Source organism: Haliaeetus albicilla, chromosome 16 (assembly GCF_947461875.1).
Source record: "Haliaeetus albicilla chromosome 16, bHalAlb1.1, whole genome shotgun sequence".
In the NCBI taxonomy this organism is placed as follows: domain Eukaryota; kingdom Metazoa; phylum Chordata; class Aves; order Accipitriformes; family Accipitridae; genus Haliaeetus; species Haliaeetus albicilla.
In genome coordinates, this window is record NC_091498.1 from 16757284 (window position 1) to 16775040 (window position 17757).

At 35.9% G+C, this 17757-nt stretch overlaps 2 protein-coding genes across 5 annotated transcripts in view; both read left to right on the top strand.

Moving 5' to 3' along the window:
* Window positions 1–211, top strand: part of UEVLD (UEV and lactate/malate dehyrogenase domains) — a 21724-nt gene extending 21513 nt beyond the window's left edge. For all 3 annotated transcript variants that reach the window (XR_011328102.1, XR_011328103.1, XR_011328101.1), the window contains exon 14: window positions 158–211. The gene's annotated coding sequence lies outside the window, so the exon portion shown is untranslated. The remainder of the gene's footprint in view (window positions 1–157) is intronic.
* TSG101 (tumor susceptibility 101) overlaps window positions 1–16749 on the top strand; it is a 22643-nt gene extending 5894 nt beyond the window's left edge. The window contains exons 3-10 of one of the 2 annotated variants that reach the window (XM_069803703.1): window positions 158–223; window positions 805–968; window positions 2340–2466; window positions 5085–5151; window positions 6877–6971; window positions 13323–13525; window positions 14998–15237; window positions 16413–16749. In XM_069803703.1, the coding sequence (XP_069659804.1) occupies window positions 158–223; window positions 805–968; window positions 2340–2466; window positions 5085–5151; window positions 6877–6971; window positions 13323–13525; window positions 14998–15237; window positions 16413–16502 (1052 nt within the window). In that variant the 3' untranslated portion in view covers window positions 16503–16749. The remainder of the gene's footprint in view (window positions 1–157; window positions 224–804; window positions 969–2339; window positions 2467–5084; window positions 5152–6876; window positions 6972–13322; window positions 13526–14997; window positions 15238–16412) is intronic. The other variant, XM_069803704.1, reaches the window with a different exon arrangement.
* The last annotated feature ends 1008 nt before the right edge of the window (window positions 16750–17757 follow it).

The window sequence follows — 17757 nt, forward strand, 5'->3', positions numbered from 1 at the left end:
GCTAGTCCATAAACGTGCAGGAGTAGAACCTCTCAAGCTGAGTTTATATATGTGTAACTTCTGAAAACTTATGCTAATAAATAGATGGAGTATAACCTGAACAGAGATTAATGTAGCAAATATGTTTCTTTTAAAAATACTATTTGTTCCCTTTCAGTTTTTAACGATGGTTCATCTAGGGAGTTGATGAGCCTCAGTGGAACCATTCCTGTGCCTTACAGAGGTATGCATTTATTATTATCATCACCACCATTATCTTCCCAAATTACACGAAAAACTAGGTTTGTCCTGGTTCAACTTCAATACTTTGGTGATCACTACTTTCTTGAAATCCTTTACTTGTCCAAAGTATAATGTTTTAAAGAAACTGTTCCCTATTTTTGCTGTGGAATAAAATTTTAATGCTGAGCATTGCTTCTTCAGTATTGTACAGCTCTGTAACGTTTCTTTTTTTTTTCAGTACTGCATGTTTTTCAAGCTTCTCAGTTGAATGAGGGTTGCAAACCATTTATTGCTGCAGCTGATGATAATTCAGATTAGGTTCTAGTAATGTTTCATTGTAGAACAAATGAGATAATGTATCAGTGATAAATGATAATTGTAAATCAGAGTTAAATTGTTCGGAAAATTGAGTTCATGGCCATATTGTGAGCCCTTTGTTGAATGGTGTTAGCAGATTTCAGCTTTGGCTTCTGACTCTGCAATTGAATTTACTGGGTTTAAGAATTTTTTATAAATCTGGAGAAGAGAGGATAGTTGAAGAGTTGGAATAACTTTTAAAATCTTTCAAAATATCTTTTCTAGGTAACACGTACAATATCCCAATTTGCTTGTGGCTGCTGGACACCTACCCTTTCAACCCCCCAATTTGTTTTGTTAAGCCCACTAGCTCTATGACAATAAAAACTGGGAAGCATGTTGATGCAAATGGAAAGATATACCTTCCTTATCTGCATGAGTGGAAATATGTAAGTATAGGGAACTTGAAATTCTCAAATTGCGCAGTTCTGAATTCCTTTAGATAGTTGTATCATTTTTAAGAAAAAACATAATCCTCTTTATTTGAGATCTTAAACCATTTTTTTAATGAGAACAACTGCTTATTATTTGTAATGCCTTAAGGTTCAGGGTGTTGCATTCTGTTGCCTGGTTAATTGCATCTTTAGTTACAGTTTGTCTGATTAAACACTGCAGCATAGGCATCCTTCCCTGGCAGGACACTGATGTGAAGATCTGTGAGATAAGAATATTTACAGAAGGGGAATTAAAAATTCTCTTAAAACATCTCTGTGCTGAAATTAATCTCTGTGACTAAAATGGACTTGTATGAGCACTTGGACTTCTTGATATAGATATTGCTGGAGCTTCAAGTATATGGATATATTTGCCTTACCAACAAATAAGGCATTGAGCAGTGCAGGCCTCATAGAAGTTGTGACCAAAACATGGACTTGTAAAGAAGATAAGCTGTGCTGACAAGGTCAGAAGAATGGTACAAGATGCATAGTTCTGTAAAAAATTATTAACGGGAATAAATTTATTAAGCATGGGTGGTAGTTCAGCATTTGCATAGTAATAGTGGAAAATGACTGCCCAGATCAGGATGCAGGTCTTGCAGAAGCAAGAGGATCGTCTAAGATAGAGGTGATACAGAATTCATTCAGTTTGAGAGGCTGGTAAAAATAAGGAAGTGGATTATAGAGCTAAGAAAATATGGAAATATGATATTTAATCTGGTGCTGCATTCTTGATGCTTGTCCTTATTTTGGCAAAATGACATCATGCCTATATTCAATGTAGTTATAAACTGAGAAGCCTAGTTTAGCTATATTTAAAGGACGTTTGTGCCACTCCTTAGTGGGTTAGAGTATTTTTTTCTGTTGAGCCATTCTGAATCTGAGCAAAAGCTATATGCTGTATGAAATTGTAATGTCTGAAAACCTAAGTGATTTGTACTTTTTTCATGTTGGAGAGTGGATTTCAGTTTTTAAAAAATAATTATAATCCATCATTGTACAGTCATTTTCAGTCATTTATTGCCTTGCAGTTGATATGGAACCACGTATTACCCAGTTTATTCTGAGTGTAAATGCTACTGCAGCTGTATTTTGCTATACCATTTTGAATACCAGCTGGCTGGGTTTGGTATCTGTAAAGGAATCCAAAAAAGAAGTTAAATATGCACATATATATACATACATATATTTTTAAAAAATACTAAAACCCCACCAATAAAAACATGGCTTTTGAGAGCTGATGGAATGGTATCATTTTGTTATTCTAGTCAGTTAAATTTCTGTTAGCGAAATCAGCAACTTGTGATTTGCTTACCCTCACAGCCCCAGTCAGACTTGCTAGAACTGATTCAGGTCATGATTGTTGTGTTTGGTGAGGAACCTCCAGTCTTTTCTCGGCCTACCGCTTCATCGAGCTATCCACCATACCAGGCAACAGGCCCACCAACTAGTAAGTGGTCATGACTACTAATTTCTACAAATACTCATATTAATATTCCAAAGTGATTGTTGCTCTGCACAGTTTGTCAATAAATGATGTATTCTACTCTTCAATGACTTTCTCTGTTGCTGGCTAATGAATTCACCTGTGCTGTACGTGACCTTTTTGAACTATGTTGGAAGAATATGTGTGGTTTTTTGGCTTTTGGAAGGGAGGGAAAAATCGGGTTTGTATTTAGAAAAAAAACCCCAAAACACACACAAACACCCCGCCCAAGCTTCTCAAAACAACCAGTAACCTGTCAACATTCAGAGATGTCCTTGAAGAGATCATTCAGATAAGTCTCTTTGTATCTTAATTTTTTTTATTCTGATAATACAAGTCCGTCTGTTAAGTTTCCTGCAACCATTGATTTCATAAGCAAAAGCACATGGCTTGTGTTTCCTATGCGCACACTCCTGGGTTTTTTTGTTGTTTGTTGGGTTTTTTTGGTTGTTTTTTTTAATAATCGCTGGCTGAATATGAAAAAAACCCTGCCATGTGATTTTTCATTCTTCTCTGTTGATTTGGTACTCTGACTTGGTGCCCATTCTTATTTTCTTGCAAAAATTCTCAAAACTTTCTGAATCTTCTATTTATTTAAACTTCTGGAGGCATCTTATTTTAAGGACTGGGGATAGGTGGGTGGGGGAAAAAAGGGAAGTAGAAAACAGAAAATCCTAGAAACTCTTCCAAGAGGACACTCTGCACTGGGTGGAAAAAAAAACCAAAACAGTAGAGTAGACCTACTCAAGCCAAAGACGGGGGCAGGAGGGGGAACAGGTTAGCTGCAGATTGTTTTATGATATAACAGTTCTACATTAATGTAATGGTAGAGTAGGTGTATCGGGGATTATATATTTTTGCTGTATTTTTAAGGCTGTGTCCATTTTCTATTGAAATACGGCTTTTATCAGACCATAGTGTTAAATCTGAAAAGCTGAAGTACTATTCATTACAATTTCCAGCTGAAACGATTTTTAACAGGGTCTTAGGTTCTTAAGACTGAGAAAAGGGGTAGCAAACATAAATGGGACCATTAGGGGTAGCTGGTTAAAGGTGTTTGGGACTTTTTAGCTTGTCCAGCACTAGCCTACCTATAAGAGCACTAGATGATTTTACTGTTCTGATTTTCCAAGAACAGCAGGTGTCAGTACAAGTATAGTTTTAGTGGAGACTGTGACCTGTATTATGCTTTAAGGAAGGACTATCAATTGAAATACAATTGATTACTCTTGTAGTTGCTCAGTTCTAGCATAGCTGCAGTAATTTTAGTGGAAATGTTTCAGGATTTTCACGTTGTTAATAGCTACTTAGTTCTACTAGTGTAATCAGTTTTTCCTTATTTTACAGACATTTAGTTTGGGGTTTTTTTAAGTTCTAGATACGCTGTTTAAGAAGAAATTAAGCCCTTTTTAAAAAATTGAATAATTTGAAAGCATTAAAGGATGAAAATAGCTCAGCTCTTTAAAAAAAAAACTATTTGATGTAATATTCCTAAAATTACTAGAAATGTGGAATAAATATATTCAAAACATAATTTTAATAATAGAATTGTCAGAGTTCCAAGAAGGAACTTAAAATGGCTGAGACTGTTAAAGCCTTAGACATTTATATGTGCTGATAAAAAAAATTTTAAAGTATAACTTCTAAATAGCAGAAATTACTGGATAAGAACATGATTGGATTGTTAAACAGCTAATCAACTGTTGTGAAGTCTAGCTACTCTGAAGGTACTTAAATTATGCACATTTTTTTTTAGTGAATAGAGAACAATGGCTGCATTGGAAAGGTTATTTTCTTTTTTCAGCTATTATAAAAAACGGAGACAGCTCTTTACGTTCGTCATCATTAATAACATGCCATTTTTATTGAGTTCCCTAGCTGCAGATACTTTTTCTTAACTATCCACATTTTACTTAGTACAACTACTTGTGCTTTTTTTAAATCAATACCCATTTTTATCTATGCAGTGGTTAGTTTAAAGTAATGCTTAAGAAAAAAATAAATATGCAGTGAAAGGTGTTCTAGCTACTTGTTCTAAGGAGTGTGTAATAGACTTCAACTACAGTTCTCATACTCTCCCTCCAAACAAAATACTCTGAAAATATTTTAACCACAGTTGATAGGTAGAAGTGGAATCTTCAGAAATGCAAAAATTGCCTGCATTTTGTGAAAATGTGCTTGTATACAGAAAGAAAGTTCTCTAACTGGCCAATACATGGAGGGAAGGTCCACTAAAGTTTAGTACTTTGTGTTTTGAGGGGAAACAGCTGCGTTGGTCAGTTGGCACAGAGATAGCTCACAACAAACATTTGCATGTATCCCTCTTGCCAAGCTGCAGAGGAGCAGCATGGGAAATGTCTGGGAGTGTTGTGAGAAGTGGTGGTGTTAGAGGATGCAGGGTACACGTTTTTGAGGGGTTTTGGCCATAGAATGACCTCTTTCTCTTGTTTCATTGTGTTATACTGTATGCATTGTTCAGTAATATTTTCAAAACCATCTTACTGCAGCTTAATATATATGTGATCTTAATATATATTAAACTTCTGAAAATTAAAAATACATAAAATCATTACTTTATTTAGCTTCCTATGTGCCGGGCATTCCAGGTGGAATATCTAACTATCCAGCAGGAAGCACTCCAAACCCGAGGTAAGAACTCCTTTAAACCATCATCGCTTTCATGATAGTTTCACTGAATAGTAACTAGTCTTAATTGTATTTTCTTGTGGTATATTTGTTGTATAATTATTGTGTTAGCAGGTTTTTGTAAAAGTGAGGACTGAATTCTTGTCAATAGCCAAAAGAAAGTTTGAGAAAGGTTTATCTTTCTTGGTGTTGCTTGCTTCAAATACAATATACCTGGGTGATAAATATATTTTGAAAATTATTACCTAACTCCCAGATGTTATCTTGCTTCACTCATATATTGGATTAGTTTTTATAACGTTGATATGTTTACATGATACAGAAAGAAATGTACCCCTACAAGTTGGGGGTGTTCATGAGCTTTGTTAGTATTGTTTGGGGTAATTAGCAACTCAAAACATTGAACAAAACAATTGCTGGATTAATACAAACCTTCACTCCAGCATAAATGTGGACTTAATTCAGAGCACTCTAGGAGAATTTGAAGGGCATAAATTATTTTAAATGCTTTTTATTAATACAAAACAAGACTTTTTAAGTATATTGTGTAATAGTTTGGAATGAAGCTTTTCCAGAAGACTTGCAGTTCTGTCTTAGCAAATAGTTAGGTCCTGATTGCTGCCTCCTAGTGTGTGCCTACATTTTTTCAAATCATAACTAATTCTTTTTATTATTAATATCCTTACGTTCTGATGTTGTGTTAGGAGCATATGAGGAATTGCTGTAGTATATAACATTTTGATTTTAAAAAAATTAAAACATTCAAAACCCTCTAAGCATTAGGAACATGGGGTGTTATGTTTTAAGAAGTTAAAAATGGAGATTTTGGTAACTACTTAGGGCAATTTTTTTTCCTCCTGAACACGTTTATTTAAAGTGCTCTTAATGTTTGTACAAAAATGAATGATAGAAGAACTGTTTTTAAAATAATATAATTTATGAATTAACAGAAAGGTTTTAAGAACTTTTGAATTTGCAATTATCTGGAGAGGCACAGAATATGCTTATTTTTTATTTTACATGTTTTTTTGTACTGTTTTGTTTACTTATAGCCATGGTTAATACTCTGCTGTATGCAGGTGTGTGTCAGTCTAGTACTGACTAATTTGAGTCCTTGTTTCAGTTGATAGTAAATGTATTTTAGAAAGGTTTTGTAGACTGTCATGTCATATGTCATCTTGCAATTGTTTCAGGGAACAAATGAATACTTTTGCTTTCCTTCATCCTTCAGAGCAGGGCTGAGAATTTGTGGAGGAGTTTCATCTTGCAATCTTATTTTGCACAATATTTTTAGGTTTACATAAAGCAGTTCAGCAGTCATCTTGTTAACTATTCTCGTACTAAAAATTATTAAATTGAAATTGCTGTTTGTGAGTTTGTAGCTAGAATAATTTCTTTTGGATACTTTCGGGGTTTCGTATGGCAAGTTGGAAATGGTATGGTAAGATTAAGAGATTGAAGAGAATTTGGAATGATCCAAATGCTTGACCAGGCAGTAACAACTAGTTAGGTTTTCAGATAAAATGGTATCATCTTAAATCATACCAGAAATCTAAATTGTGAAAGATGTTAATGTGAACAGGAAAAGAGAAAAAGTATAAGTTAGCCTGCAATTTAAACGTTTTATTATGTAAAAAACAGTTTAACATGGTGACATATAAAGATAATATACATGGATGATATCTTACAAATAGTTACATAACATTAGCATATCTTTCTTTGTCACAGCAGCTACCCAAACTATCCTTATACGGGTGGTGTTCCATTTCCAGCAACCACTAGTGTTCAGTACTACCCTCCTCAGCCTCCTGTGACTACTGTTGGTGAGTAGCTTTGAAAGGATTACTCTGAAGTGAAGCTTCCCTCTATAACTGATATGTAAAGAAAGAAAATGGAAAGAGGAATGTATTGTTCTTAATCTGACCTTCCAAAGTATTGATCTTCAATCAAAAAAGTTATTCAAAGGAAGAATAAAATACATTTTATGTTCTTTGCCTTATATTTTATTCAGTCAGAAACTTGATAAATTCCTGGTTTTGTGCAATGCATTGTGTGTGCTCCGAGTATTTTGAAGAATACTGCATGTAACTACCTTTCTCACCCTTTGACTGTAGGTAACTTTTGATTGTGTGTGTTGCTCTGTTCGTGGTCATGGTTTATAACAATGCTTTTGTCCTCATTTAATCATCTACTGGACTCACTTGGTTTGTTCTATACTTTCTTTACTCCAAAAGTCATAGCTATCTAAAGCAGAGGTTTCCAATGCATTTGGAATGAGCTTCATTTTTACTGAGTTTCTTCTCTAGCCTCTTCACTGTTGCTTCTTAATAGTCTCTACTTGTTATTTCCTTCTTCCCTTCAGCAGCAAGGTCTAGGGTGTTAACGTGTATCTTTTCCAGTTTGCTGCTCTCTGGCCCTTTGCTGGCAAAATACACTAGCTTGGTTTCTGCTATGCACCTCACTTTTAGTGTATGTGTAACAGATTGAGAACCAGTGATAAAGGTCATCTAGTTAAGTAGGAAGCTGGTGCAGTAACTTTCTAGTTGGATGATAGTCCTTTTGGAGCAGTTACGTGCTAAGGACGTAGATTTGTTTGTGACCTTTTTCAGAATATCAATCATTTGTAGTCTCTTGCACCATGATGTAAAAGTGCCTCCATAGGTTCTTAATGTGTGAACTCCCAGTTATTTATACACACTCTTCCCTCCAGAACTGTGTGTTTTGAAATTTTCATTCACACACATAGGGACAAAGCAAGTTCACAGCTTGGCAAGGGAAGGTAGATGCTTCTACTTTACTCTTAAAATATTTGAGGAGTTGTTCTGTTGTTACAGAATTTGGAAACAATAGCAAGTTGTATTTCATATTCTTCTTGTGCCTGATCCCATCCTTTGTGTCCAAGTTCTTTCAGCCTTCTGAATTAGAAAAGTCTTCTCCGAAAGTTGTTGGCCATTTCAGTGGTTATTTCCACTCTGAGGTGATGTGTGTCTACCATGCAAAAGATGCTGTCTCACTGAAGTAGCTCAACCAGTACTCAGTGTTGGGGGCCTGTAGTTGGGTCCTTGGGAATTAATGGTCTCCACCGGCCCTTGTGTAGGGAGGTGATAAGAACCTTTCTAGGGAGCATCAGCTTTCTGCAGCATCTTTCTCAAACAGATCCAGTTTTGCTTTTATGTAGTAGAGAGTTAATTTAAAATGCAGATATGTCCTATTTCAGTTCTTTCCCTTGTTTTCATCCCCAGTGAAGATGAACAGAGGTGGAATATCTGCCAGATATCATAGAAGGCTCTTCAAGTCCTGAGGTAGATCATCTAATGCCATGTTGTAATGTCAGATTTTGTAGTGGCAATTTAACATTAGACTGATTCATTTTATGCAGCTAGGTAAAAGTCATACACCTGTTATACATGGTTTATCTTCTGTGCCAAATGAAATGCAAACATGTTTCTAATAATCCACTGTATTGACAGTACTGTTTGGTTTTTTTATAGTACAGTATTTTTTTTTCTTTACACTGAAAATGTTTATTTCCTATACAGATTGTTTGGCTATGGTGTATTGTGATAGTTTATTTAGGAGCATATCAGGTGCTTTAGAGTTTGTGATAGTTTATTTAGGAGCATATCAGGTGCTTTAGAGTTTTGTGTGGGTGGTGGTGGGGTGTTTCCTATAGTGAGCTTAGTTTGAATTAAGTGAAAAAACTCATTCAGAGTAGCTTAAGTTTTTAATAATAGCTGGTTTTTTAAATAGTCCTTCAGGGTTTTTCTTTCTGTTCAGTCATCTGCCATTAATTACCTTTCTGATGCAGTTACTAGTTTGATGATTATGTAAGGTCACTTCTGAAACCAGACTCTCCCTGGTAAAGGTTAAGGGTTTCAGTGCTCTGTGGATTTAATGGCTATGTGCCATAAAATCTTCCCCAAGCTGGGCTAATTATGGAAGTAACAGAAAATGCTAAGGGTTCATGCTCTTTAAGAAGATACATAAAATCTGATTGAGCTATATTAAAATGATCCTTTATATGTTCGAAGACCTCTTTCCTATCTGTTGGCATTTCTGTGTGAACTTCCATTGTGTTAGTTGTATTGTGATTTTATTTTTTTTCTCTGTCCTAGTTTACTGTTACAGTGAGCCTTGTATAAAATCTCCCAGAGTGAGGGCTATTGGGGGGGGGGGGGGAGTAGAACTGATGACTGTTCTGACTTTGTGTTAGAGAATAATTCATTATGTAAAGTGAAGAGCAACTGAAATCATGCTGATGCTATTCTTGAAGTGAAATCGGACCTTTTTGTTTTGATTTGGAACATGTATATTTACAATTGTCTGCCTTAAACAGGAAGTCCTAAACAGTGAATAAACTCTTTGTCCCAGATAGTTTGACTGACTTGGTTTAAGTTTTACTTCTCAGTGTACAAAGTACTGTTCTTTTCTGCTTTTCATAAGAAGCAGCAATGATGAATTCCTGGGTTTGTGTGCATGGTGCCATCTGACAGCTTCTGTTGCTGATTCTAATAGATAGTTAACAAAATATTGAAAATTACCTTGTTGACTGGCAACAGAGTGAATTGCTTAAGCCAGAACTGTAAATCACATCAAGTGTTGGGACATTTAGGTTTTCATAAGGCTGTCTTTGCACCAGTTGATTAATAATTCAGTTTCTTTTTTCCAATAGTAATTAGCTTATTTTTAAAAAAATACACACATTCTGGTGCAATTTGTATTTAAGTAAAGTGCTTACATAACAAAATCTAATGTTTTCTTAATTTTAGAAGAATTTGGTGTATTGGTAAGCATGATGTGCATCTCCCCATAGTTCCTCTCATGTTATTGCATAGCTTTATTTTTCCACATGCCTGGCTTAGTTAGTGTAGGTTTTGTGGACAGGAATAGAGAAAAAAGCATAGGGAAGAGATATGAATTTATGCAATCTTGTTCTGTTAGCAGCAGAAGTCCAAAAAATCCTCTGGATGTTTTAAGGATTCTGAGGTGTGCAGTCCTGTCAACAACAGTTTGCATTTGTTAGTGTAACAATACCAACAGATGCTCCAAATAGAATTTTATTCTTTTTTTTTTAATAATGATGGTCTAACAGAAAATTGTTAATTTTTCCATTCAGATGCTTGTTTCTAAAGGCAGAGTTTAGATTTTTAAACTGTGTTCTGGATTGTTGCTGGTTATCAGGAAGATACCCAGCCTAACCCAAGAACGCTGTAATGTCAAAATTTCACTAAACAGCCCACCCTTGTCCTGAATAAATGTAGTAAAATTATTGTAATCTTATTTGTAGCTAATAGTAATTTAGTTATTGAGAACTATCAACAACATATTAAAAAATACATTTATCACTGTTCATCTTAGTGTAATTTACTCTAAAAATACCAATGTTTGAACTACTGTGTTTAAAATGGCAAAATTAATGTGCGGTTTGAGTTGCTTGTTCGCTTTTGCTTCTTCTGAGGGCCTGTGATTATTAAGAAAGGTAAAGAGGTTGATTGGATTTCAGCTGACTTGAGACACTTTCCTGAACCTTTGGGGAGGAAAAACAAAAGATCTGCTAATGGTTTTGTCTTTGGCTATGAAAGATTCACAGGAGACTTGATGAATATTTTTTTTACTTTGTAATTTTTTGAGATGTAGGGTACTGAGAAAGATGATGTACATAATGCCGTGACAACTTCAGGGTTTTGATAACTGTCTCTGGATAAAAAGATATACTGGTAAAATTTCTTTTTGCAAATTTTCTTTCCAGTTACAGAACTTCAAATCTCTCTACATTTCACCCATAAAAGTTGGAAAGTTTAGGCACTTGCTTTATTAGTAGTTGTTACAAGCTAATTGAAATTTCACTGATCTAAAAGGTATGAGGCACAAGCATGGATAAACTGTGACACTAGTTATTCTCATAGAAGAATGACTGAAGTGGCTTGTGATAAATACGGATACAGTTCTGTAACCAGTAGCCACTTCACATTTTCTAGAGCAATCTGAGTTTCCTGGTCTGCAGATACACAGCACTTCCTGTAACAGACATAAAGGATTTACCTTTCTATTGAAAAAGGTGTTAGTGACAGACTTGAAATTAGGTAATCTCATTGAAAGGCTGATTTTCAAAAGCAATGCTGATATTCAGGCTTAAATGTGTGTCGTGGTTTAACCCCAGCCAGCAACTAAGCACCACGCAGCCGCTCACTCACTCCCCCCCATCCAGTGGGATGGGGGAGAAAATCAGGAAAAGAAGTAAAACTCCTGGGTTGAGATAAGAACGATTTAATAGAACAGAAAAGAAAAGACTAATAATGATAATGATAACACTAATAAAATGACAACAGTAGTAATAAAAGGATTGAAATGTACAAATGATGCACAGGGCAATCGCTCACCACCCGCCGACCGACACCCAGCCAGTCCCCAAGCGGCGAAAAAACCCTGCCCCCCACTTCCCAGTTCCTAAACTAGATGGGACGTCACATGGTATGGAATACACTGTTGGCCAGTTTGGGTCAGGTGCCCTGGCTGGGCATGAGAAGCTGAAAAATCCTTGACTGTAGTCTAAACACTACTGAGCAACAACTGAAAACATCAGTGTTATCAACATTCTTCACATACTGAACTCAAAACATAGCACTGTACCAGCTACTAGGAAGACAGCTAACTACATCCCAGATGAAACCAGGACAATGTGAAAGCTTCTAGTGCTTCAGAGGGAGAGGGACTGATGAAATATATTAGAGAATTTTTTTTCTTCTATTGTATTTTCTAGTATTGCTGCATGGAAATGTGATAAGCTGAAATTACAAGTTGTACTTAGCAATCAAAGCAATCAAAAAAGGTAGTAACCTCTGTTGTTTTAACTCAGTTACAGCCGCTGTTGCTGTTTAATTGTGACATCAATCATTTATAGAAGCTAGTTATATAATACTAGAACAATATTGGTCAGTAGTTTGTTTGATTACTACTAAAATCACTACCCAGAGTTTTTGAGCACGATGGACCAAGTGAAACTGGCAAATCAGTATACCTGCAATCAAATTGTATGTCATCATCTTTGTCTTACACTTACCCAAAATAGCTATGCTCGCTTTTGTTAGAATCAAATTGTATAACTAATTCCACAGACTCTCTGTATGCTTGATTAATACTCTTTATTCGGCTAACATCAAAGAAGTATTTTATCCAGAGAGAATTTTTACAGCTTCTTCATGGGTGCCACTACCTAATTTTTTAAACAATGTTCCCCCCTATCCCACTCCAATTACAGTACCATGCTGCAGAAGTTTAAAAAAACAGATGGTAGGCCCAGTATAACACTGAACATGTACCTAAAAGACTGCCATCTGATCTTAGTCTGCTAGAACATATCTATAAACCATATGCTAATACGATTGATTAGTATTTCTCTCTCAGCTTTATAATCTTTCAATAAATGTTGCTTGTTAAAGTAAGATTACCTCAATAACAAATGTTCTATATTAATGCTGATTGTTTACTGCCCTCCCATACATGCCCTAGGATGGCTGAATGACTGGAAAGACTAGATCATGCTGTAGCTTTTTAATCACTTGATACTGTCCAGTAATTTGTCACTTAAACAGACCCTGCTATTTGATCTTCATAAATATAAAAGGGCAGCAGTTAAGATCTTTTTCATTGAAATTATTTTTGTTAGCTTAGTGTTCAACTATTTTTATTAATCTTAAAAAAAAAAAAGGAAAAAAAAAAAGAAAATCCCAAAACCAGTAATTGGCAAGCTTCAAGAAAGAGTACCTATAGGCAAATACACTGTGTCAAGCCAGCCATTACATTAATTGTGGTTGAATGCATGTATCCATTAATTCCTGTAGAGTTTACCAGAAATTTATTCTTCTTTAAAAGGACTTAGACTAACAACAATTGTAGACTTCAGGGGAAATAGCCAGCCCATTTTTAAAGGAAGATTGTGGATATGAGAATAATAAAGTGAATGAATGGATGCATACTCTTAAATTTACTTGTGTACATCTTAATGTGTTTAATCTCACTGTGGTCTCTTCACTGCTTCTGAAAATTATTATGGAAACCAGTTTATTTTACTGTCTCGTATTGCTAAAGTACATACAGCAAGTTAGCCACTTCTTTCAGACTGGCTTTAAGTGCAGAACAGAGTTAATTTTATGCTTATGAATTTTCTTGTGCAGGACCCAGTAGAGATGGAACTATCAGCGAGGATACCATTCGAGCTTCCCTTATTTCAGCAGTCAGTGATAAACTGAGATGGCGGATGAAAGAAGAAATGGATCGTGCACAAGCTGAACTCAATGCCTTGAAACGGACAGAAGAGGACCTGAAGAAAGGACACCAGAAACTGGAAGAGATGGTAACTCGTCTGGATCAAGAAGTGGTAAGTTGAGATGAAACACTGCTCTGTATCTGAGTCCTAGTAGTGAACAGAAGCAAGTAATTAATTCATTATTAAGCATGATAGAAATATCAATCCTTCCAGTGTGTTGCTTTTTAAATATATATTCTCTTTCACAATTGAGGTGCATGTGTTCAGACTGAAGCAAGTCAGAAATAGCAGTGACCGTAAGATGCATTGTCCTGCATGTATCTTACAAATGTCACCGTTCAGTAGTAGAGGAACAGTATTCTTTTTCCCCATCTCCCTGTGAAAGTTGTCAGTGGTGTGAGATTATTTCATAATTGTGTCTCAGTTTCTGGATAATTATGTGTAACAGCAGCACTGGAGAACATTTTCGTGTCTTAGTGCAGAGATGCTAATTTTAGTCACAGCCTTCTTGTATAACCTGCAGACTTTCCCTTTGCCAGACAAGAGTCTCTCCTACTCAGTATGCTCAGAAATTCCTGCAGTTTTTCATTAAGCCCTGACATCATCTGCTTAGTCCATCTGCTCCTTGCATTACTGCTTGGGAGTAAAGTTTGGGGATTGATGAGCAGTTTCTGAAATGAGCTCAGTGCTCAGATATGGTTTAAAAAAATAATTAGAAATTATTAATCAGGACTAGAGAACAGGAGATACCATTATGTCACCATATAAATCTATGATGTGCCCACTTAAAACGTTGTGTTTAATTCTAGTCTTTCATATCTTGGAAGGAAAGGACATAATAGAACTGCAGATGTTTGATGCAAAAGCAAGAAGGATGACCCAGCATATCAGACAGCTTCTGTATGAAACATGACTAAGTAAGCTAGAACTTCAGTCTGGAAAAAAGACAGTGGGACCAGAGCGAGTGTAATATAATAGTCTGTACGGCTTTGAGTAATGTGAGGAAAACCACAGTGGTGTACAGTCTATTCCAGTGTGTTAGCTGTGGGGCATCAAAAATATCAGGAGGCAAATTCAAAAGTAGCAAAAGGAGGTACATCTCGTACAGATGTAGTTAAATTAGTTACCATTAGTGGGTAAAGCCAGCATATTTTGTTTCCTGTCAATACAGTTACGTGTTTGTTTGATCCACGCTCAGCAAACTTACACAGGAACTTACTCCAAAAGACACATTTCCAAAGAAAATAATTATTTTGGCTTTGCTTTTATTATCTTTAGCTAATTTAAAGGGTTATTTTTCCTTACATGGCACCTTCAAAATACTTAGACTGTTAGCATGCCTTCCCTACAATTACAAATTGGTAATGGATTGACATTATCTAAAACAGCCTTTACTTTTTTAAAATGAAAGAGTCCGAAATCTATAGATTGGTAGCTCTTTCTTTTGTGAAAATTATAATAGAGATGAGTAGAGAAGTAAAAAATCAACTTGCATGTCTAAAAATCTTTCATCTTGACAGTTGTATCACAAGAAGACATTCAGCTCTTGAGACCTAAGAAATAAATATCTTAATTGTTTTTAGGCTGAAGTTGACAAGAACATTGAACTTCTCAAGAAGAAGGATGAGGAGCTCAGTTCTGCCTTAGAGAAAATGGAAAGTCAGTCAGAAAATAACGACATAGATGAAGTTATTATTCCTACAGCACCACTTTACAAGCAGATCCTGAACTTATATGCAGAGGAAAATGCAATTGAAGACACCATCTTCTATCTTGGGGAAGCATTGAGACGCGGAGTGATAGATCTAGATGTCTTTTTAAAGGTAGGTTTCTTGGGATGTTTTTAAGATGTGCATTTTAAATAAGTTTAATACTTCAAACTCTTTTGTTCAGCTTATTAATGTTAGTGATTTCTGCACTGAAGAGGATCCTGTAAGAACATGAATACTTACATATTGAAACATAAATTTTAAAAGAGGAATTTCAGAATTAAGATAAAAGACCAATTTTAAAAGCATTGTAGATAGGAAGTAATTTATCATTAGGGTGCAACAATGTCAGCATAAGCTTTCCATTGGGCTTGCATCCTAATTCTGGAGAAACTAACTTTAAGGGTGATGGGAATGTTCAGACAGCTTTTCACTTGCAGTCTATGGATGCCTGTGCTGAGGCAGCCAGTGGAGTGTTAGAATTGTAGAGGGGGGGGAAGGAAAGCCAGCTAGTTTTGTGTCTCTAGCAGAGACTCTCTTAGACAATTTGTTCCCTTTCTTTGCTGTCCTTAATGCTGAAAGTTTTCATGATGTCTGACCTAATAATCTTCCTTTGTTTTGAACTTATGTGCATGTTGATGGCACATGAAGTAAAACCAGATCTGTTGTTATTTCGAAAAGATTAAAAACACTTTTTAACGTGGAATAAAACTACACAAAATGTATATGTCAGAGTAATTAATGTTGCCATTGAATCTGGAAGGATTAGTGTGCAGAAGTGTTAATAGTCTGTAGCGGGGCCACTGGGTAACAAGAGTTACCAGTCCTTCCTTTTTCTAACAGTTGAGGTTCACCCCAAGTTACCACTTAAGCTTTGCTTTTATGTACAATGCAGTACTTACAGACATATTATTTCCTCCTTATGTAGCTTGCTAGTTCTGGTTATCTGCTGTTAAAAGAACTGTTCTCTGCCCTATGGGAAATGCATTCATCTGACTTCACCTTGGAGTACATATTACTACTTTTCTCTTTGATAAGAATATGTGCAGAGTTAATAATTAAAATCACAAAAAATATACTATAGTGATTACATTTGGCAGCTATCTGCAGGTCATTTTAAGCCAAGAAAATGCCATTTAGTAGACTAATGCATTTCATGTTTACAAAAAACTAACATCCCGTTTGGGTCATGGAATATGTCATGCTTTGAAAATTTGAATTGCAATATAATTAAGATCATATCAAAACTTTCCCAATAGCCAGCTGTTCTTCTTCTTTTCTTTCTGCAGCATGTACGTCTTCTGTCTCGCAAGCAGTTCCAGCTGAGGGCATTAATGCAGAAAGCAAGGAAGACTGCTGGACTCAGTGATCTCTACTAAATTCTCAGACTTTAACTGGGAAGTTAGATTTCCTTATGAAGCAGCCCTTCTCTTAATATTTCTCTTAATCAGTAGGTGCCCAGAATAAGTTATTACATCATTCAAGTGTAAGATATTTTGAATCAATAATATATTTTCTTTTTGGTAAAGACTAGCTTTTATTAATGCACTTTCTATCTCCTGTAATCTTTGTGCTGGTGGACTTACGCTGAATAAAACTTGTTGCATACTTTCTTCCTCTACAGAACTGTGTATGATGTGCTTGCTTTACAAACAGGCCTGGCTTATGCAGTGTCAGCTTAACCATACTTTCACTTTACTTCTGAGATTTGGAAGACTTTTTAGTGTCCTGAACTGGAAAAATTCATGTTTTGGTGTAACTGACCTTTGTTATGACCAGTAAAGACTGAAAACTCAGAATTTCAAGGCCCTGCTGTTTGACCTAGCTGTTGACATCCAAGGATTGTTTTCTGGAAGTGAGCCTAGCAACTGTTACATTGACTTGCCTGTTCTACTATCAGATCACGGTCATAGTGGAGTATACCTTATGGTGCCTTAAGAAGCCTTGATGTATACTGCATTTTTCCACCAGAAAATGCTAGGCAAAAGACAGTCTGCTACATTTGGTGTTGCACTACCTGCCAGGCAGAAAACACTACACACCAGAATGCCACAGGAAGCATTGGACAGAGCTAGTGATTAAACACTGCACTGTCTGCAAAAGAGGGTATGTTGTACAGAGCATCTCCCAGTTGGGAGTGCTGTAGGGATTCATGGTGCTGCTGTCCTTTTCCATTTGCTTTTGTAGACTGCCTCTGCAAAGCTAGCTTGAAAACCAAAGTTTCTTGGTCTTGGTGCAGTAATCAGTGTGGCTCAAAACTGAGCGTTTGTCTTAAGGCTTTTGATGTTACCATTGGATCTGAGGAGGCTGGAATTCCTATTAAAAAGCTGAGTGAGACTTCATGAAACAAAAATTGTAAGTCAGTCAGTCAAGTCCTGTGGATCTTCTGAAAGCTTTGAAAATGCCTTCATACCATCTTTCTGTCATTGGCATAAAACATGACAATTCATAGTCACTATTGCTATGTGCTGTCTTTCCAGGTGCCATTTTTGTCATGTGGATAGAAGAGAAAGCAGTACAGTAGCTACAGCTTTTCTTTGATTACTGAAGTTGCTTCATGAGCACTTTCAGCTTATTATGAAATACTTTGTTCTGAGAAGTATCACCAGCTGCAGTCCATATTAAAAATCTACC